Genomic DNA, 27,440 nt, shown 5'->3' on the forward strand with positions numbered 1-27,440 from the left:
CGCATCCCCTTCCTGCATCTCCATTTCTTATCACCAGCTACTGCTGTGGTGCTTTCTCACCCAGAGTCAGGTCAGAATTCATTTATTGGAGGCCAGATCATCAGTGTACAGAGTTTGGGCATGGTACCTCACCAACGCTGATTTGCTATGGGCGAAGGAGAATCAAAGGTCACATCAGCCCAAGGCCAATTCCTAGGAGCTAAAGGTCAGTCATGCATCTTCCCTCCAGGCTTCATTACCACTTGTGACACCAACCGTCCCTCCCGCTGTATTCTGCTTCTCAGGCGGGTTCCAGAACTCACTGCAAGGGCCACACAGAACTCAAAGCCATGTTCACAATTATGGGCTCGATTAGGGAAGTTAACAGAGTAGGATTCAGGTTCAGAAATGCTCAGACACAGTGTTCCAGGCAGCACAGTCTCTTCCTAGTGATACTGGACCTCTGCTGGGCCTTGGCAATGTGACATAGTTCTTTCAGGGCTCCTGATAAAGACCCAAAGGGCAAAGCTCTCAACTATGAACCTCAACTCCAACAAGAGATTGAACAAGCAGGTTCTCAGACCTCACTCCTCGGGTAAGCAACACTGGTTGAGTGTATGCCCCCCCCCCCAGTTATGCAAGTATGTCTCCTGCCTAAAGATCCTCAGCTGTGCTTGATCTGTGGTCAGGAAGTCCATCAGTCTGTCTTGTGCTCTGGTGCTTGGTTCTGAAGCGACCACTCTATTTACTGCCAAACTTCTGCTTCTCTTCTGGTATCATAGTTTTTGCCCCACATCTCAGCCCACGCTCCTTTGCCCGTGTTTAATTGTTGCCTGGATGTCTTAGAAAGCAAAGCCCCACCTCGATTACTCTAAAAGGTTTTCATAGATCAGAGACTGAAGGCTAAATCAAGTTCACTGCTAGTTACAACCAGTGATTCATTAGGGTGTAAGGGGAGTGGCTGTAGGGCCCCAAGTGCCGGGGTCACCTCAGAGCTACCAGCGTGGTGGGCTCTGTGTCTGGAGATTGTGGTCCAGGGGCCTCTGACCCCTCTGATTTTGTAGAGTGTGTGCTTCCTTAGTGTTCCCTAGGGAGCAGATCCAAAGGAGGAGGGAGAAGAGACAAGGTTCTCATCAAACCTTTTGCTCCTAGCTGCAACACTTACTGAAAACAAAAATCAATTTTAAATGTTTATAGTGCACGAGGCCTGCACAGGCATGAGGCCTAAACATTAGCTGGCAGGAAGAGCACCCAGCTGCCTTTCAGTGGAAGTGGGCCATTTTGTGGACAACATTGTTCAAATGAGAGAGCCAGTCTATAGGGACAGTCAGAGCCATAATCTCAGTACACTGACTGCCCTGTCTTCACCCGTAGTCTTTCATTTCTTTTTCCCTTCTTAAATGTACATAGCACTTCTCTTGAAAATAGGCATCATGGAAATGCAAAATAAATAATAACAATAATATTAAAATCATGCTGGCAATATTCCCTTTTGAGTGCCTACCAGATGGCAGAGCCTGTGCTGGATACTTTCTTGACATGATTGTCTGTGAGTAAGAATTCTTCTCCCATTTCAAATGAGGAAACCAGGATTTAGAGAGGCTATACACCAGCTAGTGAGTGAGCCAGTTTAGATTTCAATCAATGTCTCCCGGAGAGCCCTGTGAAAGTTCTTTGAGTGGTAAATTGTTTTACCCCTTCAGAAATATACAGAAAATAAAGAAAATTGCCCTTTCCAATGAATCTTCATATTTCTCTGGATTTTTACAATCAGATATGCAAGAAGCTGAAAGAAACACTAAGAGAATTATGCTGCTGCATCCCGAAAAAGACAATCTCTTGTACCTTGGGAGCATTTTAGGGCCTGGCTGCTCTCCCCGTCTCTCCTCCTCCCATCTGGGTCTTGAGATGTACGTGCCCTACTCTTCCTGGCATTTCATAAGCCCCCTTATGGTGAACAATCCCAAGTTAGCTCCACCATCACCCCTCTGTGTGTATCTTCTCATGCGGACTACTCAGCAGACTGTTCTCCAGGCCAGGGAAAAGAGGTAGCTTCTGAGTTGGAGCTCATTTCCATCCACCGGCCCAGTATATCCTTAAATTTTCAACTCTTGCAGCTCTCTGTGAGGAGTTCTTTAATAATCTCTCACGGATCTCTGGATTCCTGTACCCCTTTTGCTAGCCTCATTATATGAGCTGCCTACATCATAGGTATTTGTGGGCACATCTCCCTTTTCAGGTTGGTAAAGGTTTGGAACATAGGAGGTGTGCCTTCTGTGATCCCTGGGGCACACACGTAGCGGATGCTCAATAACCTTCTTACTATGCCTGGTTATCCTTCTGAGTCTGGTACTGTCACTGCTGTGCACATACATAAGAGAGCTATTGAAATGCAGGGATCTGGGGGCAGAAAATGAGAATCTGGCCAGACTCCCTGGTGTAATTCTGCTTACCTCCCACTTCTAGGCCTTTTTACTAAAACACAGACAGCCCTATCCTCTGCAGGTAGTCAAGAGAGACAGAGAGGTTGAGTTCCCGGTGTTTGCTTTGGAATCGGCCTGGGTTCCTTTCAGATCTGGGAAGATGGAGCCAGCCCTTCTACTCTTATCTTCCTCTTCTGAAGGTCTTGGGGTATATCACAGGCAGCATGCTCCTGGAAGAGCCTTCACCACACTCTGCTACCTGAGCAATGTGCCTGTTTCCACTACGAACACTGGTCAGCACCTTGGACAAGGCTCCAAAGGGCAATTGGATCTGCCTCCCTTTCTTTCCTGCTCCTGGGGACATCTGGAGGCTGGTGGGGCTCAGGACACTATTCTAAACAAGCTGGAGGATGGGAGAAAGTGGCAGCCTTCCCTTTTCAGAAATCTCATCTTTGTATCATAAATCAGACCTTCTGATTGTCTTAGTGACCCATTCTAAGAGATTTCTCTTTTCTTGGAGAAGAGGCCTCGTGAGTAAACCAGACTCACACTGGTCCACTAATTGCCTCCCACTGGAATTTAACTTATTGAGTTTTCCATTTGGGCCTCACAGATTTCACAGGGGGGGTCTTTATTGCCCTTTTATTGCCTGTGAGCGTACTCAAATCAATATCCTTATATAAAACAATGGAAAAAACCATGCTGTCTTCCCCTTCTTTTGAATTTTTTTTTTTAGTATGCACATTTTATATTCTGCCTTTAAAGCTATTTCTGCTGCACAGCTGCTTTGCCGAGACTCTGACTCCTACGGGCCCGCTCGGCCCGACACGTACCTTGAATATCCTTTCACAGTGTTTGGTTTCGCCAGTCGGTTGTATAATGAGGAAGGAGTGTGCAGAGAGTTTGGAGATTCCTATTAACCAGGTCACCCACGAATCTATTTTTGTGCACTTCTTTATTAGAAATAGAAGGGAACACGGTGATATTTAAACACAACCACTTATAGGAGCCGGCTTAAAAAATACACCTTAGTCAGTTTTCTTTTCTCATTTGACATTTCAAAATGTTGTACTACATTTCCCCTTCATCAAAACACCTTGTCTCCATTTCCATCCCAATGTGTGAAGAGAGACCATTACAAATGACAATTAACAGAAAATCCCCAGTTCGGATGATCTGTCCCTGGAGGCCACATCTGAGATGCTCTGTTCTGTTCTGGGCGCTGCCTCTGATGGTGGACCATAATGGAGCAGATGCAGCCTGCGACTGGTAAAGCAGAGTAAGGGTTATGTCAGGTGAGGGAGCCCCTAACAAGTCATCCCGAGCCCGGACGTGCAATTGCATAGCAATAATAAGTAAATATAATAGTAAAGTCGTAGAGAGCATGAGAGAGAGAATGAAATAATGGAGTCAGACACATTTCATGGTAGCATGCTCACCACAGCCTCACTTGGTGGTCCACATGGAGAGAGAGCGAGATTTATTGTTAACCAAGGCTTTTATATTCTCTGGGGATGTGCAAGCCCCCTAATTACAGGTGAAGACACGTGTCTCAGGAAAGGGCTGTACTATAGGTAATACAGTGATGGGAGGGGGATGATCTAGGGGTACACTATAGGAAGAGGAGGGTACATAAGTGACAAGATGGGCTGGCCCTAGATTAATGATGGCAGCTTGACTTGATTGCCTCAGAGTTAGAGACTTTATTTAGCCTAAGATTGCAGGGGAAGCAATCCACTGAACCTAACAGCAGGGAGTGAGCCCTGCCAATTGTGAGAGAAGCAATGGTGTCTGCTTGCTCTGGATGGCTGGAGTCTTCAGGGAGATAACTTGACAACCATTTACCATGAGTAGCAAGCAGTGCCGTAAGTCTAACATATATTTTGGGGGGGATGACTTGAGAGGAATCTTTCTGTTTCTCACAGTGTTAGCAGGAGATAGAAGATAGCTATCTTTCAATGGGCATCTCTGGACTGGGGAAACAGTTAAGCATCCAGCTCCCAACCAAGGATTTGGCAATTTGAAGCCACCCAGAGGTGCCTCAGAAGAAAGGCTTGGTGGTTAGCTTCAGAAGAATCACATTGAAAACCCTACATGAAGTCACCTTCCATTGCAATAGACACTGGAGGGGAGATGAGCTCTCTTGTGCAAAGGAAGAGTAGAATTGTTCTGTGTTGTCCCCAAATGCAGATCCATTCTGAAAGTTATGGTGGATGAGGATTCAACAAGAGAAAAACCTAAAGGCTAGAACTGCAAATTGTGAAACAGGCTGTTGTGTGAGGTAGTGAACCTCCAAGCCCTGTGGGTGCTAGAGCTAAGATTGGCCAAGCCACCTGCCAGAAATGCAATTGAAGGATTCGCCCCGAAATAACAAGTTCATGTCAGCTGTAAGAGCCAACCTGTGGTCATTACTCTCTGGTCATTCTGGGCTTTTTAAAACCAGAAGGACTCTTGTCTCTCAGGGTCTAAACCATGAGTCTTTTGTATTTTCAATAACAGTCTGAATGGACATTGGCAGCCAAGGTCAAGGGCTGACAGGGAGTTTGGAGTTGTTGAGGCCCCCAGCTTATTGTTTCAGCCCACTTTACTTATGTGGCTCCGCTATCTATGTAGTTGGTTACAAATATCATATAAAAGCACCACAATCCTGCATTTCATTGTGTTGGTCAGGATGTAGTTTGGTAGCAATTCTCACCTGTCTTTGCTTTCTTTATATATATAACATCACCTACCCTCTATTTCATCAGAAATCTATTTTAAAAACCATGACAAGAATCCCTTTCAAATGAAAAGAGTATTACAGCTCTAGAGCACCTGCCTTAGGTTTTTCTTTTGGATATTCAATAAGACTCTTCAAGGAGGGCTGGGTGAAAGCTCTCGGGGTATGCTGCTTGTGTTTCTAGGACGGTAACATCCTTCCACCTCTGTAAGACCCGTCATTTGTGATAGCTCACTATTGAAGGCATGAAACCTTGCCTGCATTTTGATTCTGAGTTTGGAATTTGAGGACATGTTTATTTACTTTGGGACTCAATTGTGGTGTGGAGTGGTGGAGGCAACCTTTTGAATTTCAACAACCCTGAAAATAGAAGAGAAGGCGCTGAAAGGTGAGATCCCCTGCTCACATTTCTGAGTACAAGGTTACAAGGCAAGTTACAGTCAGTCTGGTTTCAGCTTTTAAATTTCTAGTGTATGTGCCGCCGAAGCAAGCACAATCAGCTTTTAAGTTTCTAGGTGCAATTTTTGAACTCAATTTCATGTGCTTACCTGATAACAAATGTAATGTATATTCATATAGAAATATGTTTAAACAGAGAACATTGCAAGAGTAATTACCTATGATCTCCCAAAGATAATTGATATGAGTATGGTGTTACAACTTCTTGCAATGTTTTAATGCAATGGATACATAGTCAAACAATTCTGCAAAATACTGTGCATGCAAAAAAATACTGTGCATGCTGATAAATAGACTTCTTTTGTGGCTAGTGCTAAACTATTTTTATTAGCATTCTCTTATTTAGCTATCAATAAACTATTAATATTCCCTTAAAAGAATAATCTTCTTTGAATTTAGATTCAGGAGCTGTGTAGTGTTCTAATCCATTGCAGTATCAAACTTTATTTAAGTAATTTCATATAATTGGATGTCCAATTGAGTGTTTGCAACTTTCTTTTAGTATAAATGCCATGCAATATCCTCTCATGTAAATCTCTGACAAAGCACAACATAAATTTGGCTTATTTGAATGGAACTATTAAAGCAACATTCCTATTTCCTTAATGGTACTAGCAACTCTATTTGGTATTTATGAGAAAATTAACAATATGGGCATGTTGGATAGTTGAATGATAGCACAACAGAGGATTTAGGAAACACTAGCCCAGGTGGAATATTAGGTCACCTGTTGGGTTGCTAACTGAAGGGTTGTCAGTTCAAACCCACCAGCCTCCCCAAGTGAGCAAGATGAGGCTTTCTGCTCTCATAAAAATGTACAACTTCAGAAACCCAGAGGGACAGTGCCACTCTGTCCTATAGGGTGATTATGAATTGGTACGAGCTCCTTTTGGTTTTCCACCGTGGCTGCTGTCATCAGCAGCCCGGTACTTTGACCTCGGCCTTTTCACATGGCTAATGTCTTGCACAAGTGGCAGAGCAATGGACTCACTTTTTGTTTTGCTTCCTCTTGATTCTCCTTAGCCTGATGAAGTCCTCCGATATCGATCAGGATTTATTTACAGACAGTTACTGCAAGGTGTGCAGCGCACAACTGATATCCGAATCTCAGCGCGTGGCCCATTATGAGGTAAGGACCGTTTTCCGACTCGGTGTTAATAAATGGAAGAATGGGCAGGATGTGCCTGGTTGCAGTACCCTGTCACATACCCTTGTGGACTTGGGCGAGGTTTTACCAACCACAGGGCTTGAGGCTTTGCAGTCTGCGATCACACCAGATCACTTTACCGCAGTCAAGCAAGGATCACCATAGAGTGAGGCACACAAATGTTTCTGGTATTCCAGTCTGTATAAAGTCATGTTGTCACTATCTTTCCACCAGCCGACTGTGCAATGGCATTATGGAAAAGTTTAAAATAGTGGGAGGATTATGAAAATATGACACGGAGTCGGGAAGTAGGCTGTCAGGAAAATGGCGGTGATAGACTCGCTTGACATAGTGTTGACATAAACCCTTGATGTGCTTGGTTTTAAACGCAATATATATAAAGCGCAATAATGTAAAGTGCAATAAAATAAGGCATAGCTGTACACGGGCAGGGCTGGGGAGGGGAGCATCATTCTCAGGCTCCGGCTGGTATCCAGAATGTTCTGTGTTCTTTGTGCCTTGACCCCAAGACACCCAGTGGGCTTTCTCCACTTGTTAAATCCGAGTTCCTCACCCTTGAGGTTCTTTTCCGGGACGCAGGGCAGGATGCATTAGTGTCAGCTCCCTCTCCTTCCCTGACCCTGAAGATAAGCCCAGAGGCCCTTGGTTAATCACAGCTGAGAAACAGGGCAGCGTGAGTGATTCAGCCGTGACGGGTCCAAGTTAGGCCCTCAATTTCCTTCCACCTGTTTGCTGATGCACTCAGTGTGTTTGTCAGCGTTATAGAAAAGATTTGAAGCCAAATAGTGTTGAAGGACATGTATCAGAGGCTGTGGCTCTTTTGGATGAAAGGACACATGATTGACTTTTGTTCTTCTATTTGGATTTCAGCTACTAAGCTAAAGCTTGGTGGTTTGAATCCACTCAATGGCTTTATGGGGTTCTGAGGGGTAGGGGTGGGGGAGACCTGGCTATCTGCTTTGGCAAAGGTGACAGCTAAGAACACCCAATGGAGCTGGTCTACACATGGGGTTGACTTGACAGCTGTGCATTTTGTTTTGTTTTTTAATTGGGAACATGGGAGCAGAGAAGAAAGGCTAGCTTGCGTCTGAGGAGGGATCCAGGTGCCACTGATGGAGTAAAGGGGAGACAGGCTCCCCACGTGCAGAGGCTGCCCAGGGCATGTTCTGCTTTCAATGGCACATATACCAGTGGGAACGTGAGTTTTCAAGTGTAATAACTTGTAAGTAATTTTAGATTGGAAAGCTTAGCTGGTGATTTTCTTTTTGTCTGACGACTCTGACAAATGCCAGTTGTCACTGTCACTCAGCACATTCGCCTGAGATTGCACCGTGCGCAATGAAACTAATCATAATAACCCACACATTGACACGTGCAAAACACCACCAACACAGTGGCCCTAACCTTTTGAAATAGGATTGATGAAAATGCTTCCAGATCTAAAATGTTGTAAGTGTGTACAGTTATCTTATTATTCAGCATTAATTTTTGGCCAGCAATATTTTGTTGAAGGCCAAGAAAACCATCTCTTTAGAGAAAACTTAAAAGCAAGCATCTATGAAAATATGCTAAAGAAGTGAGAGCAATGTGAAGTAAAAGGGAAGGAAGTCATCTATGGAAATTCGGACAGTTCTAGCAATGGGTGCATTGCTTTAGAAACACAAACGTTTTTTATTGCTATGTAACCTTCCACCTTCCCGCAAGACACATGCACACACATCAGGGAGTCTAACTTTGCTCTGGAATTCCATGACCTCTTATTAGTCCCTCACACATGCACACACATCAGGGAGTCTAACTTTGCTCTGGAATTCCATGACCTCTTATTAGTCCCTCACACATGCACACACATCAGGGAGTCTAACTTTGCTCTGGAATTCCATGACCTCTTATTAGTCCCTCACACATGCACACACATCAGGGAGTCTAACTTTGCTCTGGAATTCCATGACCTCTTATTAGTCCCCCATTTTCTTCCTTCATTATGACGCTTCTGTTCATTTCCAATCATCTTACTAGATTATTGAGGACAGATGCCAACTTTTGATCATCTGGTTTTCCATGGTCCCTGGAGCAGTCACTTGTTTTTTGGAACATTTGTTATTCAGAAAAAAAAATGTTGAATGGCCAAGTGTGTCACAAAAACCTGTCCTGGTGACAGTGTCCAACGTTGCTTTGTTATCACCTGGGCTGGAAAAGTTGTATCAGAAAATTCAAAACATTTTTCTCCCAGAGAAGATCCAATTTGTTATCCAATCAAGGGCTTAGTTACCTGATCTCATTCTTCCTATTAATATACTGTGCTCTGGCTGTGGCACTTTTTAATTGTTTAGAGACTGTATTAGTATTTATTGAATGTAGCATTGAGGAGATAGTAAAAAAATACAGCGATTACAACAGATCCACAATTAACAGCATTAGACATCATCAAACAGCATTAAATAGGTCTTATTAAATGTGGATGGGAAGGGCAGAATGATGTACCACTTTCTGCCTCCTGCCAGAGGAGGGGTGCTCCCTTCAGGGAGAAAAACACCACACGTCGGAGTCTTGCTGCAGAACTTCAGGGAACTGGGAAAACCAGGATGCCCCCCAACCAACCCCATTGCTGCCCAGCAGATCTGCACTCAAGCCAGCTCTGATGCGTAGACCAGAACTGTTCTCCTTGGTTTTTAAGCAATGTGATCTTTTTGGCACTTTGTTCTCTGGTACCTCTGGGTATACTAGAACTCCAGCCTTTTCCCCAGGGACATCTGGAAGGAGACTTTATCCTGATTTCTGGTTTGGGGTTAGGCCATGTCTCCCACTCCTACTTCTCCAGTTCTGAAAGGATGGCTTGCAGAGAGGGTCTTGAAGGCTATCTGAGAACTGGGGAGGGAACTGCAGTGGAGGAAAGAGCCTGTGTTTCACTCCATCAGACTCCAAATTGAAATAAATGAGGCCTCCCTAGGAGCGATGGCACTCAAAGTCCGTTTCTTGATAGCTGTCAGGACGTGCCCAGACCTCCATGGATGGGTAAAGTTCAGGGGCTGCTGGGGTGAGAGAACTTGGAATCTCTGAGGAGCATTAAGGAGGCGAGCCTTGGCCAGGCTGGAGGGTTTTTCGGGGAGTCGGGGGTGGGCCGTGTGGGGAAGGGAACATAAAGAAAGGAGAATCCAGACTCTGGTTTTATTGGGGAATGAAGCTCTTAGGCAGTGGGACGTCTGGCTTTCTGACCGAGACTTCTGACGTCTGGCAGAAGTGGCCGGTGTATTATCCAGGGAAGAGAATAGCCTTTTCGATGACTTTTTTTCTGAGACCAGTTGCACTAGTCCTCTAAAGTAAGAGAGAAAAATAACAACCCCTAACCGACGGGTTATGGAGTCATCACGATATGCCCATTTAAAAGACCAGACCTTTGCCCGGCAGGATAGGAAGACCTAATACATGTTTAAGAGACCAACTCTTTCCATGCTAACACTTAAAAAATCTCTTTTTGCAAGTGCAGTCAGGAGGTAGAGAAAAAGGAAAGGAAAAACAAGGATGTTATTATTTTTCTTACTTGCCAAGCATTAATAACATGTTAATGTTTCAGTGGAAAATATAATTAGATGTTGTCTCTGCTCACTGGCTGCCTAGTCTGAATCAATAGCACAAGTAGACGGAGACACAGAAGGGACGAGAGAGAATTCAAAGGAGAGAGTCTGAATGTTAACAGAGGTTTACGAAGAGTTTCCCAGGGAGGCCATTTGAGTAGTTTGCTGGAATTTCCAGTGGCTGAAGAACGATATTCCCAAAAAGGGAGTGACTTGCTTGAGCGAGGGTGGGGGTGGGGGTGGGGGGTGGGGGCGTTGGGGGTGTTTCTGGCATGTAGGAAGAAGCGGAGTTATCCAGGGAAGACCATGAAAATGTTGAAACCAAAGGACGGAAAGGAATGGTTCCCTCATGTCCCGAGTAAGGCCACTGGAAGATGAGGGGCAGTGCTAGAAGCAGCACAGAGGCACCCTTGTGAGGCACAAGGTACCCAACATGCTGGTACTGATGTGGCTATTGCTGCCTGTGTGCCATGGCACCCCTGGGTGTTGTGGTGCCACATGGCTTGCTCATTGCTTCTTGGCAGCATCACCCTGGCACCTCTCAAGCAGGATGTAAGCTTCTGGAGGGCAGGGGTAGGTCGTGAGCTGAACTTTTCAAATGTATTTCAAATATATTCCCATAGCACACATTGCAGAGGTTTGTTCGTGTTTTGGGCTCCCTGGCACTTGCAGGCTGACACCAGAGACCATTTTTATGCACATGTGGAGGATGAGAGGGAGCAGTGGGGCAAGTGTAATGCAGACAGTGGAGAGAGTATCAGAAAAGGATATAAGAGGATGTTATAAAAAGTTTGTGGGACCCAAGCGGAAAGCAAGTTTTGAGAACCACGAGGGAAACAAATGTATAAGTGTGCTTCGCACAATTGATGTTTGTGTGGATTGTGATAAGAGTTGTATGAGCACCAATGCAATGATTTTTTTAAAAGTTGGTGGGAAAAACGCATTATCCTCTTTTGATTCCTCTTTTCCACAAACTTTTGAAGTTCAAAGTATGTGAAAGTTGGACATTGAATAAGAAAAACCAAAGAAGAATGGCTATATTTGAATTGTGATGCTGGCAAAGAGTACTGAAAAGGCCACAACAGCTAAATGGACAAAGTCTGTCTTGGAGGAAGTAGGGCCAGCATGCTCCTTAGAGGCAAGGATGGCAAGACTTCATCTTACGTACTTTGGACATGTTGTCGGGAGAGACGGGTGCAGGGAGGAAAGATGGTTCTTGGTAAAGTGCAGGGAGAGCAACAACAACAACAGGAGAGCCTCAATGCGGTGGATAGACACAATGGCTTGAACAATGGGCTGAGGCACAGGAAGGATGGTGAGGATTGCACCTCACCAGGGTTTCGTTCAGTTGTACACAGGTGACTATGATTTGGAACTAACTGGTGACACATAAAGCAACAGGATGTATGCTAGAAGCCAATCTGTAATCAAGAATGGGTCTACAAGGGATCGCTTGATGGTTTTGAAATTATGATAATGACGAATCCGCACTCCCTAGGAAGTTATTCAAATAGCTTTGAGTCTTGAAGTTATATCACTTCTGGTGAATGAAAGCCGTTAGTACACTTGGGAATGGTGGAATATTCAATATATTTAACTTATCAGTATAGCAGCAGGCGCATTAAGTCCACAGAGACATGCTGAAGCAGATTTTTTCCTGTTTCAGGTCTTTATATTATATGTGTTTAGCTGCTAATCAAAAGATTACCCAAAACAAAAACAAACTCAGTGTTATGAGTCAGTTCTCACTCACAGCGACCCTGTAGGCGAGGGTAGTACTGCCCCATGTGGGTTTGAAAGACTGTAATTCTTCAAGGGACTAGAAAGCCTAGCCTATCTCCCACGGAGTGACTACTAGCTTGTAATGCTGACCTTGTGTTTTGCAGCCCAGTGAGCCACCAGGTTCCCTCACTAAAAGGTTAGGCATACAAACTGCCCAGTGGTGTCTTGGAATAAAGACCATTCAATTTGCTTTAAAAAAATCACCCAGCAAAAACCCTATGGAGCGCAATTCCACTCTTGGCACACCTTGATCATGAACAATTGGGATTCACATAATGGTAACTGGGTAATTTTTTAAGCTTCTATTTAACCTAGTGAAACAATTGAAAAGATATTCTTCTGGCTTATGAACATTCTGTTTGAGATGGGATATAATTGCTCTGTAGACAGAGACAACAAATGGGGGGAGGGTTCCTAACATACTGGGGGGTACAAAAACAAAACAAAACAGAAAAAGCTCTGCTGGGTATAACTTTTGAAGTATGCATTTTTCCTTCTGGGCAAGAATCCATCGAACAACTCACTCTGAGTTAGTGCACCCAGTGGCATCACCAGGGAAGGTTCTCTCATTCTCTCCGGTCACAGTGAATTTTTTTGCAAAAGCCTTCTCATTCAAGCCTCATTTTTGTGTGTTAGCTGATTTAAGAGAATAGGATGTGGCTGTGAGTTTTGTTTCCTGCTCAGGAAAAATGTCACAGAAACTGTTGTGGTGTTAAACAGAGTTTACCAGGACAGTGCTATGGGAAATCTCAAGTGTACAAACGGTTTTCTCATTTCCAAAATGTTGAAATATCTATTGATGAAAAATCTCATTCTGAACATCCGTCAACTTCCCGAACAGACGAAAATATCCACCAAATCCTTGCACTTGTGCTTGAAGATGAACAAAGGACCATTGAAGAGATGGGGATGTCATCTGTATCATTTGGGAACTCAGTTCAGCAAATTTTCACAGAAGATGTGGGAATGAGAATGCTCACTGTGAAATGTGTGCCTTCGGTTCTTACTGATCAGAATAACAAATTCATAGACATTCATGTGCATAAGAGAGAGCTTTATATATAAGAACAATTGCATATCGAGAAAACATCCCAACTCAGTCCAGATCAAGTCCATAAGTTTGATACTAGCCCATATGTCTGTTTTTGTTTTGATGTGAGGTTAATAGTGCAGTTAGAGTTCATATCACCAAGTCAGACTGTTAAATCGAGCTTTATGTTTAGAGGTTCTGAAGTGATTGCTTAACAGTGAGCTACCAAAAAAAGCCAGATTTATGACTGACAGGGAACTGGTTTTACCACCACGACAATGTGCCTGCTCACGCAGTCATCTCAGTGTGCCAGATTTTGACAAAAGACAGCATGCCTCTCTTGTCCCACATACCTTACTCACCTGACCTTTCCCCACACACCTTACTTACCTGACCTTGCTCCATGCGACTTCTTGTTACAGAGAATGAAGAGGGACATGAAAGGATAGCGATTTGATGACGTAGAAGAGGTGAAGAAAAAAACGAGGGAGGTGTTGACAGCTATCCAAACAGATGAGTTTGAAACATGTTCCCAAGAATGGAATCTCAGATTTGACAAATATATTAAGTGTAATGGAGAGCACTTTGAAGGTGATAAGGTTGCTTTGTAAAAAAAATCTAAATACATAGCTTTGAAATAAAATCCCAGTTTTTGTGGGGAACCCCTTGCATGTTGATTAATGTTTCACGACTCTCCAGTGACACTAGTTTCTTTACTCATCTTCTCTTCCTTTTTTTTCAAACCTTCTTGTTAAAAATAAAGTTCTACTTCTACTTCTTCATTAAAACAAAACAGTTCTTACTCCAGTTGCTTCACTAAGCATGTAGGCTGGACAGCTCTTTCCGATGTATGAGAGTTGTAGGGTGCGGACACTGCCAAAGACACCTTCACACAGCAGCACTGCAAGAGCTCAAAGGGAGGGGGTCTGCCTGAGGGCTGGCAGGTGGCGTTCTCCAAGAGATTCAAATGCTGCCTGAATGGGGGGCAGGAAGAGGGGTTTACAGGAGATCCCGCAGAGATGCTTTCATGGTACTTTCATTGAGAATCACCCCGCTAACTTTTCAAACCTCATGAATCCATGACCTGCTTAATTTCTTTCAGAATGCTCTTAGCAAAATTATTGCTGTACTCTCCCAGGCAAAAACCAGTCTTATTTATCCCTCATCATAGTGGACTTTAACCTCGTCCTGAGAGCCCAAGAATCTCTAACTTCTGCTTCCTTGACTATTCCACTGAAGATTCCTGAGCTTCTGTGATGTTTGTAAACACTCTTTTAAAAAAAAATAAGGATCCGTTTAATGATAAGACTTTGCTATTAAAACCTGCAATGTAACAACTCTATAACAACACAGTTCTTACACAGGCTTTCTGACATAAAACACATGAAATGCACCATCTATTATTTCACATGGCATTGGATTGCATTTTCTTTCTTTCTTTTTAAACATTTTATTAGCGACTAAACACTCTTTATAGTCTTCTTACTTTGCTCCAGCAGGTTAAGCATGATGCTTTTGCTTTTCATGAATTATTATTAATGAAAATAATTTGGCAGGACACACAATGAATGGCTAACAATAGAGTGAAGAAACATTCAGTTCACACAACCCAGGCATTGGTTGAGAACAGTTGCTCTATGATGTGCTAATTCTCATTGGTTGAGAACAGTTGCTCTATGATGTGCTAATTCTCATTGGTTGAGGACTTGCAAAGGAAGTTCTGCAGCAAGAATTCACACTTGCTGAGAGTGTATGTTTTCGCTTAAATATTTTTGGAGTCAGGACATTGGCTAGAACTCCATCACATAGAACTACCTAACGACAGAACAATTGGGGAAAGCCATTTAAATGTGTGGCCAGAGGAAGAAATGGAATGGGTTCAACAAACACACATCACCATATCTGCTCCGGCGTACCCATCTGGTCTCTGAGTATCTGTTTCACACTTCCCATCCACCAGCACAGTCTCAAGTGCCGCCCAAGCACTGCATCCAGCTTACAGTTCCCGATCTCCAGGAGAGGAGACGTCTTCTCCAGCAGATGCAGATGTGACTCTTCTAGATCCAGTTACTTATGAGCAGAAGGAAAATTCTGCGGCCTCTGTCGAATACTTGGAATTAGTAGAGCAGGGATCAATTGACAGCAATAAAATCTTCCATTTAGAAAATAATGGAGACAAAAGACACTCACCAGACAGGATTCCTGTTTTAAGAAGTGGGGAAATTCGAGGGGTAGATTCAGGTTTTCTCTGAGAAGGACTTCCTTATTCACTCTTCTTTTTTAAATCATTGTTATTGGGGGCTCATACAACTCTTATCACAATCTATACATACATCAACTATGTAAAGCACATTTGTACATTCGATGCCCTCACCGTTCTAAAAACATTTGCTCTCCACTTAAGCCCCTGGCATCAGCTCCTCATTTCCCCCCTCCCTCCCCACTCTCCCCTCCCTCATGAACCCTTGATAATTTCTAAATTATTATTATTTTGTAATATCTTATGCTGTCCAATGTCTCCCTTCACTCACTTTTCTGTTGTTCATCCTCCTGGAGGAGGTTATATGTAGATCCCTGTAATCGGTTCCCCCTTTCCATCCCACTCTCCCTTCACCCTCCTGGTATCTTCACTCTCACCACTGTTCCTGAAGGGGCCATCTGTTCTGGATTCCCTGTGTTTCCAGTTCCTATATGTACCAGTGTACATCCTCTGGTCTAGCCAGATTTTTAATGTAGAATTGGGATCATGATAGTGGGGGGTGGTGGTGGTGGTAAGAAGCATTTAGGAACTAGAGGAAAGTTGTATGTTTCATCATTGCTACACTGCACACTGACTGGCTCATCTCATAGCCATGACCCTTCCATAAGGGATGTATAGTTGCCTACAGATGGGCTTTGGGTGCCTAAAGCCTTATTCACTTTTCAGTCACTCCCATCTCTGCCCTCCAGAGGGTCTCCCTTCTCCCTTCGCTTCTTTGGTCATTTCTAAAGTGGGTGTGGGGCCAGGGAGGCGAACAATATGCATAGCTTTATGTTTACCTAATGATGATATTAAGCCTGCAAGACATGCATGGGCTTTCTAACTCAGGCCTTTGATTTCTTTATTAAAACCATTCACCTGATAATAGAGAAAAGTTCTCATTTACTTTCTTTCAAAAAACTCTTAGTGTCAGTGAAAATAGAGTTCTCACCTAAAAACAGTTTTTTTTTTACTTTGTATTACAAATTGGATGAAGGTCTACAGAACAGAAAATCAGTTTTACATTCAACTCTTCAAACACATTTTGTTTCCACTGATCCATTGCAATCCCCTTAATGTACCCTCGCTGATCACACTTTCCTACCTGGGTTTCCTGTTTCTATTCCTGCTTAGTCCCTTCTTTTATGAATATTGTACATGGACAAATGCTGCTTTTTGGGTTTTAAATGCCTGATTATTCGACTCAGCTCCAGAACTGAAGGATAATTAAGAGCCATAGTCTTAGGGTCCCATTAGCCTCTACCTGACAAGTAAACCTGAGGTCCTTTGTAATTTTGACTTTTGTTTCACACCTTTCTCCTGGATTTGGTAAATAGGATGCTTTTCAGAGTTGCTTCTACAGCCAATTTCAAGATTATTCATCTGTTGCTTCTTATTTTGCTTTCTCACCCCCATGATGATCCATTTTTCAAGGTAGACTGAAAAGTCCTTCAAGACCGCTTCCAGGGGCCTTCAGGTGACCTGACAAAGCGTGGGAAGACTGCAACCATTGTTCAGATCTTTGTCGGGCGCCTGAGTCACGATGTTCAAGGAGAAAGCCTCACCGAGTCATCAGCACTTTGAAAATTCTGTTTCTCTCTGAGTGGCTGAAAAAGAAGGAAAAGTAAAACTGAAGTGGACTTGGAGTCTTTAATAACTTACAAGTTCATTTCAAACATAGGGGGAAAATTCCAATTCTCATTGTTTGGTGTCTAGAATTGGCCATCGGCTTTTCTAACCCTCCAAGTCCCTGATTTCTGCATTTAGCTACTCCATTTGCTAATGCTTCAGTTACATTTTGAACCTATTTTCCTTCGCAATAAAATGCAACGTAACACCAATGGCAAACCAGTTTAACAAACCAGGCCCATGTAAGCAGTTCCCTTTCTCATCTTTGTCTCCTGGGGCGCTATGTTCTAGGACGTCATTCTCCCTTTCACATAGGTTGGACAATACTTTTGCCAATCTTTTGCTACTGCATCCCTTGGATCTGCTGTATCTGTACCCTTCCCATTTGCCATCCATCTGCTAAATCAGTGCCATAGAGTTAGGGGTTGGCTTTTGTTGTTTATATTCGATAAGGTTGGCCAACTGCTTGTCAATGTCAATATTTTAGACACAGAGTCTTATCTCTTGCTAACATTCTGATCCTTTGTAGGTTTGGGGGAGGATGCTTTGTACCACAAAATCATGTAGAACCCCTGGCGACAGAGGCTCCGCCATATTTATTGGATGCTTGCTTTTGACATTGCTCTGAAGTTAATGGAAAACCTTTAAAGGATTATCCAGAAATGGTGATTTAATTTGTGTATAAACATACATGTTTGACTCTTGATTAATTTTTAAATTGTTGTGATGGACAGGATTGGCTCTTTCATCTCAAAAGTTTGTCAACCCATGGTCTAGAACATAAAGCTATATTATGATGCTGAATTAGGACTTCTCTCTTCATTTCCTCCAACTTAGTAAGTTGAACTTGAGAGGTTTTCCAATTCATAACTGGGACTTGGGTGCTGAGTGGGTCCACTGACTCCTAGAATTCCCCTTTGTAACTGTCTTGTCAAGTTCAGATACTCTTGTAACCCTGGGGCTGTGCACGGCCACCCTTGACTCCACTGCAGGTGATTCTAGCACCCATCCACTCTTGTTGAGGACACTGTTCTTGGTATCTTTGTGTCTTCTTGGGATGGATACTTGAGAGAATATTCGCTGCTCTGCCTTCCAGAACGAGTCCTTTCCTTGGTGATTTCAGTGACCGCTGGCTGAATAAGAATCAGCCTGCAATTCTATGATGCTCACCCTTCTGACACAACTGCTGAAGCCAAAACGGGTGAACAAGTAAATGTGGTGAAGAAAGCTGATGGTGTCTGGCTACCAAAAGAGATAGTGTCTGGGGTCTTAAAGGCTTGAAGATAAACAAGCGGCCATCTAGCTCAGAAGCAACAAAGCCCACATGGAAGAAACACCAGCCTGTGTGATCATGTGGTCCTGAAGGGATCAGTTACCAGGCATCAAAGAACAAAAAATCATATCATTGGCTGCACACCTCCATGATACTATCGCCGAGGACAAATGGGTGCATAAGCAAATGTGGCAAAGAAAGCTGATGGTGCCTGGCTATCAAAAGAGATAGTGTCTGCGGTCTTAAAAGCTTGAAGGTGAACAAGTGGCCATCTTGCTCAGAAGCAACAAAGCCCACATGGAAGAAACACACCAGCTTGTGTGATCATGAGGTGCCAAAGGGATCAGGGATAAGGCATCATCATCAACACAAAAAAATCTTACCATAGTGAATGCAGGGGGAAGTGCAGAGTGGAGACCCAAAGCCCATTTGTCGGCCACTGAAGACCCCCTCACAGAGGGGTCTAGGAGAGGAGATGAGCCAGTCAGGGTGCAATGTAGCACCGATGAAGAATACAGAATTCCCCCAGATCCTGGATGCTTCCTCCCCCCCAACTACCATGATCTGAATTCTACCTTGCAAGTCTGGATAGAGCAGAGGTTGTACACTGGTGCAGATAGGAGCTGGAGGCACAGGGAATTCAGGGTGTATGATACCTTCAGGACCAGGGGTGTGAGGGGCGATACTGGGAGAGTAGAGGGTGAGTGGTTTGGAAAGGGGGAATTGATTACAAGGATCTACATGTGACCTCCTCCCTGGGGGATGGACAACAGAAAAGGGGGTGAAGGGAGATGCCGGATAGGGCAAGATATGACAAAATAATAATCTATAAATTATCAAGGGTTCATGAGGGAGGGGGGAGCGGGGAGGGAGGGGGAAAACGAGGACCTGATGCAAAGGGCTTAAGTGGAGAGCAAATGCTTTGAAAATGATTAGGGCAAAGAATGTACAGATGTGCTTTATACAATTGATATATGTAGATATATGGATTGTGATAAGAGTTGTATGAGCCCCTAATAAAATGTTAAAAAAAAGAATCAACTTGCGTCTAATACCCCAAATATGGACACTGATTCATTTCCATCTTTCCACTTCTCAGTCATTTCTGACCTCGACCACCTGCACAGTTTACTCTCTCTCTGACTGCAACCACCCAGACCTAATGCACATATCACAAGTTAAGATGACAGTGTCCTTTGGACAGTCACCAGTTCGGCAGTCCACATGACCCCCTCTTTTACCTTCTGGCTTCCTCATCTCCTTTGGGTTTGATAAGTTGCTTGAACAACTCTTGGAACTCATAGAAAACCTATATTTATGTTTGTGAATGTATTATAGCACGGGGATACAATCACGGTTATCATAAAAATGAGATACATGGATAGTGTCAGGAATTATCCCTAATGCAATGCTTTTGCCTCCTAAAGAGAGTTCATTATTCTTTCTTTGCTGCTCAGGAAGTTCTCTCAGCTTATTGGCTAGCCATGCACAAGAGGCAAAATCATGTTTCCTGAGACTAATTGCTATTGCTCTCCCAGGTGGGTTTTTTCCTTTCTTGTCAGCCTCCATCTGCCAGCAAACATCCTCAGCTCTGTTCTTGAGTCCCAGACAAGGTATCCACTTAATTCAAGAGTTATTTCTCAAGAACCAAGGACAAAAGCCATCGCACTTTGAATAACATCAGGTCTTTGCCTCCATGCAGACTGATTCATGTTTCTTACAGAGCCTGGAGTCTGTGATTATGTTCTCTGTTGTGCCTTGCCTATCAAATTCATGCCATGTCCAGCAACCAAATAGCCTTTATGGATTTATTGCACTCAATATGCTTTTGGCTTTATTCATTTATTTTAAATCTTTGGCTTTCAATTATTTATTCGATTGTTTTCTGTATTAGATGCAGATATATTTTGATATATCTTATTAAAGTCTTTGAGGAAAGTGGTGGAGTACAAATATATAAATATTTAATTCTTCATTTTAACATTTTATTCAATTTTGAAGAGGCAATACATTTACATGATGCAAAATTTAAAAGCCAAAAAGGTATGCATGGAAAAAGTCTCCCACTTCTTCTTTTTCAAATGAAACTTCCTTCTTTGTATTATCCATTTTCTTTGAAATATTTTATGCAGATAGACAAAACTTAATTATTTCCATGCACCGAAAGATGAAACATCACTATCATCAAGTCGATGCTAACTCATAGCAACCCTGTAGGGCAGGGCAGATCTGCTCCAGGAGCTTCCAGAGACAGAATTCTGTGTGGAAGCAGACAACCTCGTCTTTCTCTTGTGGAGCAGCTGTTGGTTTCTAACTGCCAACCTTGTGAATCCCAGCCCATTGAATAACCAAGAGGCCGTCAGGCCTGTTCTCTCTCTCTTTCTCTTTCTATCTATCTATCTATCTATCTATCTATCTATCTATCTATCTATCTATCTACTCATTGATCCATATACATATGTGTGTGTTTTACAAGTGGCAACATACTTTATCAACCACCTTTTGCTTTAATTGTGGCACATATTTTCATTTTGTTACCATCTCATAATTTGAAAAGAGACATCTATTAAATTGACTAATAATTCCTGGTACCTTGATAATATCCTAGTAGAAAAAATACTTTTTGCCTGTGAGCGCTTACTTCGTGACTGTGTACTAAATACTTTCTGAATCCCAGATTGTGCTGATTGGTTATTGAACGTGACCGTATCTCTTTCAACCTCCGTTTCCCAACATTTACTGTAAAGCATACATATCTGACCTACAAGTCAGTAAGCTATCTAGATTTGTCATTTTTTTCTTTTTAAAAACCATGTGCATTAGTAATGGGGCATTTGTAGAGACTTCTGGTCTAAGTGGTGGTGGTGTTGGGGGTCGGGGTGCCTTTAATGCTGTCTAAGATGCGTCTTTACCTAAACTTCTTCTTTTGAGGTTTAGACAGAGTATTGAGAATGGAATGCTTTGCTCATTTTCTGTGCTTTAAGAATTTAATGAACTTCCACAGGTTTTTATTATGGTTATTTATTTGTTTTTCTTTAACATTTTAATGTGAACTGGATGGTGGCATACAGAGCAGATCTGCTTTCCAGTCAATAATTCATACACATTTTGTTTCATGTTGTTGATTGCAGTTCCCACAATGAAATATCACGTATCCTATTTCCTGCCTAGGTTTCCTGTTATCCCTACTCCTTCTTTCTTAACCCTTCTGAACTTTGTCCTTGGGTTAAATTGATTTAATTTGGGTAGAGGTTTACTAGATTTGAATGCTGTCACTTTTTCCAAGGATCATATATAAGCAGGGAAAGTACCTGGGTATAAACTGCCCACACCATCTTCAAATCTCTGTGTGCTGTGACTCATTCGGTCTTCCTCCATAGTCAGCCCCTTTAGCCTTCCTTGACCTCTGCCTCATTTTGGCACCAGCTACTGAAAGGACTCTTATGTCCCCTCTCTCCTGAGTCAAACATCAAAAGAGTCATTCCTTAACCTTGCCAAAACCAGCAGCTGATTTGAGGATCTTTAGAATAGTCCAAGAAAATAGCAAAAACAGAAAAAAAAAACCTTTACTACCACAGCCCCGAACAGTCCTCATTTGAGTCTTTAAATGACCTGCTCAAAGTACACTATGGTAAAATTGTCACACTAATGAAATAATATTGGCCCATTGATATTATCAATATCTAAACACCAAAAACTCATTCGCATCAGGTCAATTCTAACTCACAATAACCCCCTGTAGGGTTTCTAAGACTATAAAGCTCTCCAGGAGTAGAGAGCCTCCTCTTGCTCCCATAGGATCTCTCATGGATTTGAGCCACTGACCTTGCTGCCCAACACCAACTGACAGCACCAACAGGATTCCTTAATGACTGAAATGCATGCCTTATTCTGCTTCCCCCAATGCTCTTTTATGTTCTACTGCAGCACACTTAGATGTCATGGCTCCTAATGTTCCCGTAAATTCTCACAGTTTCTGCGATTTTCATTGTTTTTGATCATCGTGACAGGTTGAGGAATACCATTTTGTAGACTAACTCTCAGTTGGGATTTATCTGATATGTTTCTCATTATAGACTAGGGCTCTGGATGCTTGGGAAGAAGATCACAGAGGCCAAGTGCCACTTTTTGTGCCATATTAACAGCACATGCCATCCATGTTATTTATCATGGTCGTGGTTGAGCTTGTCCACCTAGCCGAATTCGTGTTTGTGAGGCTCCTCCAATGTACCAGTTTCCATCTTCCCATCCTTTCCCTTGTCATGCTCTTTGAAAGCAAGTCACTGTTTATAGTTTGTATATGTACGTGAATAAAATAAGGATGCCATTCTTGTTAATTTCTTGCGACTCCATTCAGTATTATGTTAAAAAACATGTATGTGCCCATAGACATCTAATCTGTTATATAATATTCAATAGTGAACATTTTGACTTTACTATTCCTTCAGGCAGGAATACTTAGATTTCTCTTTTTTTTTTTACTTAGATTTCTTACAATGTCAATTTACTTCAATGAATGTGCTGATAACCTTAAGCATATTTCCTAAAGAACATCTCTGGGGATCTTGCTGGGATTGATATACAACCAATAGTGGACTTTCTGGGTCATTAAACACATCATTACATAATGTGACCAAGTCCTGCTCTCTCTGCTCCCCCACCTGCAAAGTTCTCTTGTTCCCACATTCCTACCAATGACTGCTTTTTTCATTGTATTTGTCATCTGTGTGATAGGCCATATCTCATTGCTTTATTTACTTATTTATTATACTTAGGGTGAAAGTTTACAGAACAAATTAGTTTTCCAACAATTTACCCTGCTTTTCCCCAGCCCCCACCCGACTCCATGACTGAAGTTGCAGTTCCTTCCCTGTAATAGCACTTTTCCCATTTCCTCCCGGAATGTCCTGTTTCCACCTGTCCTTCTTTCCTATCCCCTTGTTGCCTGAGCTTTGTTGTGGGGCAGGTGCAGCCTTTATGCTTTTGTTTGGCACATTTTTCTGAGAAATGTGTTTCTCACGAGATTTTTTGCTTACTTTCCAGGCCTGTCTGTAGTTTGACTGCATAATCGTTTCTGGGAGTAGGTTCAGTTCTAGGTTTGAATGGTGCTGAGGGCAATAGTGTCAGGTGGCTCACCAGTCGCTAAGTATGGTCTTTTGTGACTTGGAATCTTTCTCTACCCTTTTCTCCCAATCGGTCCAGGACCATTTGTAGTCATGGACAGAGCAGTCCCTAGTGGTAATTGGACACCTCCTACTGGTCTTAAAGGACTTCAGAGATAGGCTTGAATGATTGTTAGGTCTCTGGACTACTTGTGTCCTTGAGTGCTTGATTTTCTTTACTCTTCGTTCCTCTATATGAGGATCAATCGATGGTTGCATCTTAGATGACTGCTTGCTATCTTTTTGATACCCCAGTTGCTACTAGACACAATGGGGGTAGAACACTGTCCTTGTGAACTATGTTTGGCCAGTTGATTTAGCTGTCCCTTGAGACTGTATTTCTAAGCCTCTAAATTTACCATCTCATTCCCACAAAGTGTTTGGTTATGGCTAAGATGTTTTCAAAACTTTTCTCTGTGAATGCTTTTCGCCCAACATGAAGAAGAATGTAGCATCAGGACAGGAGGAAACGTTATTGACTAACTTTGATATGCAAATGACACAACCTTTAATGCTTTAAGTGATGAGGGCTTTGAAGCTCTTGCTTCTAAAAATCAAAGATGTAGGCCTTTAGTCTGGATTACACTTCAATGTAAAGAAAATTTTAAAAAATCCTCACAACTGAAAAAAAATGGATGATATGCTACTAAACCAAGGACAGGCTATATCTGTCAAGAATTTCATTTTACATTGATCCACAATGCCTAATCCCACCTTGGATGATATACGGAACCTTTCTGTCACTCTATCCTATTGGCAGTAAGGGTCAGAGGGTGGCCGGCTTCCTTCCTGTTCTGGATTTCCCACCACATGCACATATTCCCTCTTGATAGGGCCCCACATGATACTTAGGCTCTCTATATTTTTTCTTAATTCTTTTCCCTGTAAAAATTGGTGTCAAGGGATTTTTCCTTTATTTTGCTGATCTTGTCTTTTATTGATTTCATTTCTACGCCTTTGTCTTAATGTGCTATACATCTGAAATTATAGCATTCATCTGAATTTCTAATTGCTGTTTTTGCAGGGTTTTGATTTCTAATTATTTCTCTTTTTTTCACTCATGTTGTTTTCCTGCATTCTTCAGGGCATTCTGTGCTCTCCTTGACTTTATTTGTAATTTTCTTGACTTCTTGGAGGGCCTTATGAACAAGTGTTTGGAATTCTTTACCATGTAGTTCCATTAGCATTTTTTTCTCAGGGATATTTTTCTTGTTCTGAATTTGGCCATTTGTTTGAATTCCCATGCAATTCCTTTGTGTGATTTGAAGTTGTATTTGTCTCTGAGGTATCTTGGAATTATTATATTTCATGGTTATATGAGGGTGATTAAAAAGTTATTGGGAAAATTTTATTATCTTTTTATTCTACTTTTCCACAAATTATTTGAAGTCCCTGCAGATGTTAGTTTGTTCTACCCTGATTTTTTGCTTTGATTTATTTTGACATATTCTAGAAGAAGGAGTAGGGATGACTTTGGTTGCTATTATCGCTGCCTTGGGGTGCTCCCCACATGTCAACCAGTGGTTGAAACAACAGGTGTCGGGTGGCTGAGGGTCTCTGCTGGTCATACAGAGCAGCTACAAGCATCGTGGTCAGGTGATAGTCACAGTCTATGGCTGACCTTGTAGTGTGGGAGCAGGTGGTGGCACTTTGCCATTGTGTGGTTGGTAAAAGACAAGTATAGGGTGTGTAGCTGACTAGAAAGGACACACTATTTTCCTCCAACAAGATGGAGCAAGGATACAAAACCAACTAAAATGGACGATAAAGCCAAATGGAGAAAAATGAAGAAGAGGAAGAGGGAAAGGAAACTGAAAAATTGGTAAGGAAAAAGAGAAACAAAAAGAAAAAAGGCAATATGGCAGTGGGTGTATACATCCCTAAGGTTGTGGGCACATACTGCCCTATTCTTATATGTACACATCCTCATGGTAATGGTAGCAGAAGTCTGCCGTGTGGTTCATGTGCGCACACACTATTGACTGTGGCAGGTGTGCGTTATATGATGTGCAGATGTCAATGCCCTACACTGCAGAAATGAGATGTGTGCCATTGTGTATGTGTGTGTGTAAGCAACTTATTCCAATTTTGGAGTCTGTAGGCGGAGCACATATAGTTCATGAGAGCGTGTCCTGTCATCCACCTGGGTACCAGCTGTGGGGCTTCTGCTGATGACATCGTGTGACAGAGGGCAGCAAAGCAGGTTTAGCCAATCTGGCAGTGATAGGCAAAATAAACTGTTTTACCAGCTTTGGGGCTGGAGGGGTATGGGGCCTCCTTCCTGGTACCTGGGAAGGGGTGGCAGTGGTGGTGGCGGCGTAGAAGAGCACGCCTTTCTGGTTCTTGTTCATTGACCTGGCTGTATGTACTTCTGAGTACAAACTTATCTGATGTCAGCTCACTTCAAGCAAGGTGGCAAACCACCCAGAGGCCATTGTCTCTAGCTGCCACCCCACAGATTTCCCCTGCTTGAGCACCCAGCCCCAACAACTAAGGACCGCGATGGCTGAGCTGTTTTAACTCTTCATTGGTTCCCTCCTGGCTTTGTGAAGGAGTCCTGATCACACCGTGGGTTAGATGCTGGGCTGATAACCACAAGGCTGGTGGTTCAAACTCACAAGTCCCTGAACAGAACAAAGATGATGCTTCCGTAAAGATGTTCGGTTTTGGAAAGCCCTCACGAGCAGTTTTTCTCTGTCCAAAGCGTCATCATGTGTCGTCACAATGCACTCAACGTCAGCGGTTTTGTTTTCCTGTTTTATGGTCACGTATGCTACTCTAGCTTCTCCTTGCTCTCCTTTCTTAGACTTGGCTTGTGCTTTGCGTCAACCTGTGTCACTCAACATTTGTTACACGATGTCTCTATGTTCTCGGTGAAGTTGGCTTCTTCTGCTGTCTTCTGTGTCTTTACGTGGTTGCACCATGTCCTGACTCTGCTCCATTTATCTCATAATCATTCTTTAATTAGGATGCCTTTCTATAATTAGTATTTAATAGCATTAGATAGTCTTTCATTTGATGCTCAGGAGTCCAGCATTATCAGCTGCTTTCTTTGGTTTCTCAAATCTTTGTTGTTGGAGAACTAGATGGAGTGTGTCAGTAGGCTAGCCATCTTGCCTCCTTTTTATTACTATTGCTTTAAATTGAAATTTTGTAATTATTATAGAGTATGAATATGATTTACTAGTCGATTACTTTTTTTTCTTTAAAAAAATTTGCTGGCATAGTTTGCTGAGTTTTTCTCTGGCGCTCTTGTCTTTTCCTCTTGCCTTTCCTTGTACATTCCTATAGGAGCTTAGTCATTGTATTAGTCTAGGTAGACTAGAGAAACAAATCCATAGAGACTTATATGTGTATAAGAGAGAGTTTTATATAAAGGGTAATTGTACATTAAGAAAGCATCTCAACCCAGTCCAGTCCAAGCCAGCTGATATTAGCCATATGTCCAATAACAATCTATAAAGTCCTCTTCAGACTCAGGAAACACATGCAATGATGCCAAATGCAGGACGATCACAGGCCAATGGGTAGAAAGTCTTTGGATCCAGTGGTGTTGTAAGCATCTCAGCACTGGTAGGGGTCTCCACGTGGCTTCTCTAGGTCCAGAATTCTAGCTGCATCCGGGTTGGTTCATGTGGCTTCTCCCAGGGATGTCTTGCAGGAAGTGAGCAGAGAGATAAGTGTTTCCTGCCTCCAAGGGGGAAATAACAGAATTCACAGAGTTCTCAGGAGAAAGCCATGCCCACACAGCCTCATTGGCTATGATCTGATTGATAGAATAGACTCCACCCCATTCATTCTTAATCCTTTCTAGTCCCAAATTGACACTAGATTATGTAACTACCACAGTCATCCTAAATGTCTTCTCCCATCCTGTCATCATTCTATTGGCTTGCCCTTAGTGTCCTTTGCTACTTTTGTTGATTTTGATATAATAAACTTAACCAACTTATTGTCTTACAATTTGTTTAAGAAGTCAACTTAGGTGAAACAGAGTGAAAA

General features: G+C 42.6%; 1 protein-coding gene across 1 annotated transcript in view; it reads left to right on the top strand.

Annotated features, from left to right (window-relative positions):
- The window catches only part of ZMAT4 (zinc finger matrin-type 4), a 501,960-nt gene that overhangs the window by 110,825 nt on the left and 363,695 nt on the right, over window positions 1-27,440 (top strand). Inside the window, exon 2 of the mRNA XM_075555744.1 lies at window positions 6,604-6,709. Coding sequence (XP_075411859.1) covers window positions 6,608-6,709 — 102 coding nt within the window. The 5' untranslated portion in view covers window positions 6,604-6,607. The remainder of the gene's footprint in view (window positions 1-6,603; window positions 6,710-27,440) is intronic.

The sequence above is a fragment of the Tenrec ecaudatus genome, chromosome 8 (genome assembly GCF_050624435.1).
Source record: "Tenrec ecaudatus isolate mTenEca1 chromosome 8, mTenEca1.hap1, whole genome shotgun sequence".
Classification (NCBI taxonomy): domain Eukaryota; kingdom Metazoa; phylum Chordata; class Mammalia; order Afrosoricida; family Tenrecidae; genus Tenrec; species Tenrec ecaudatus.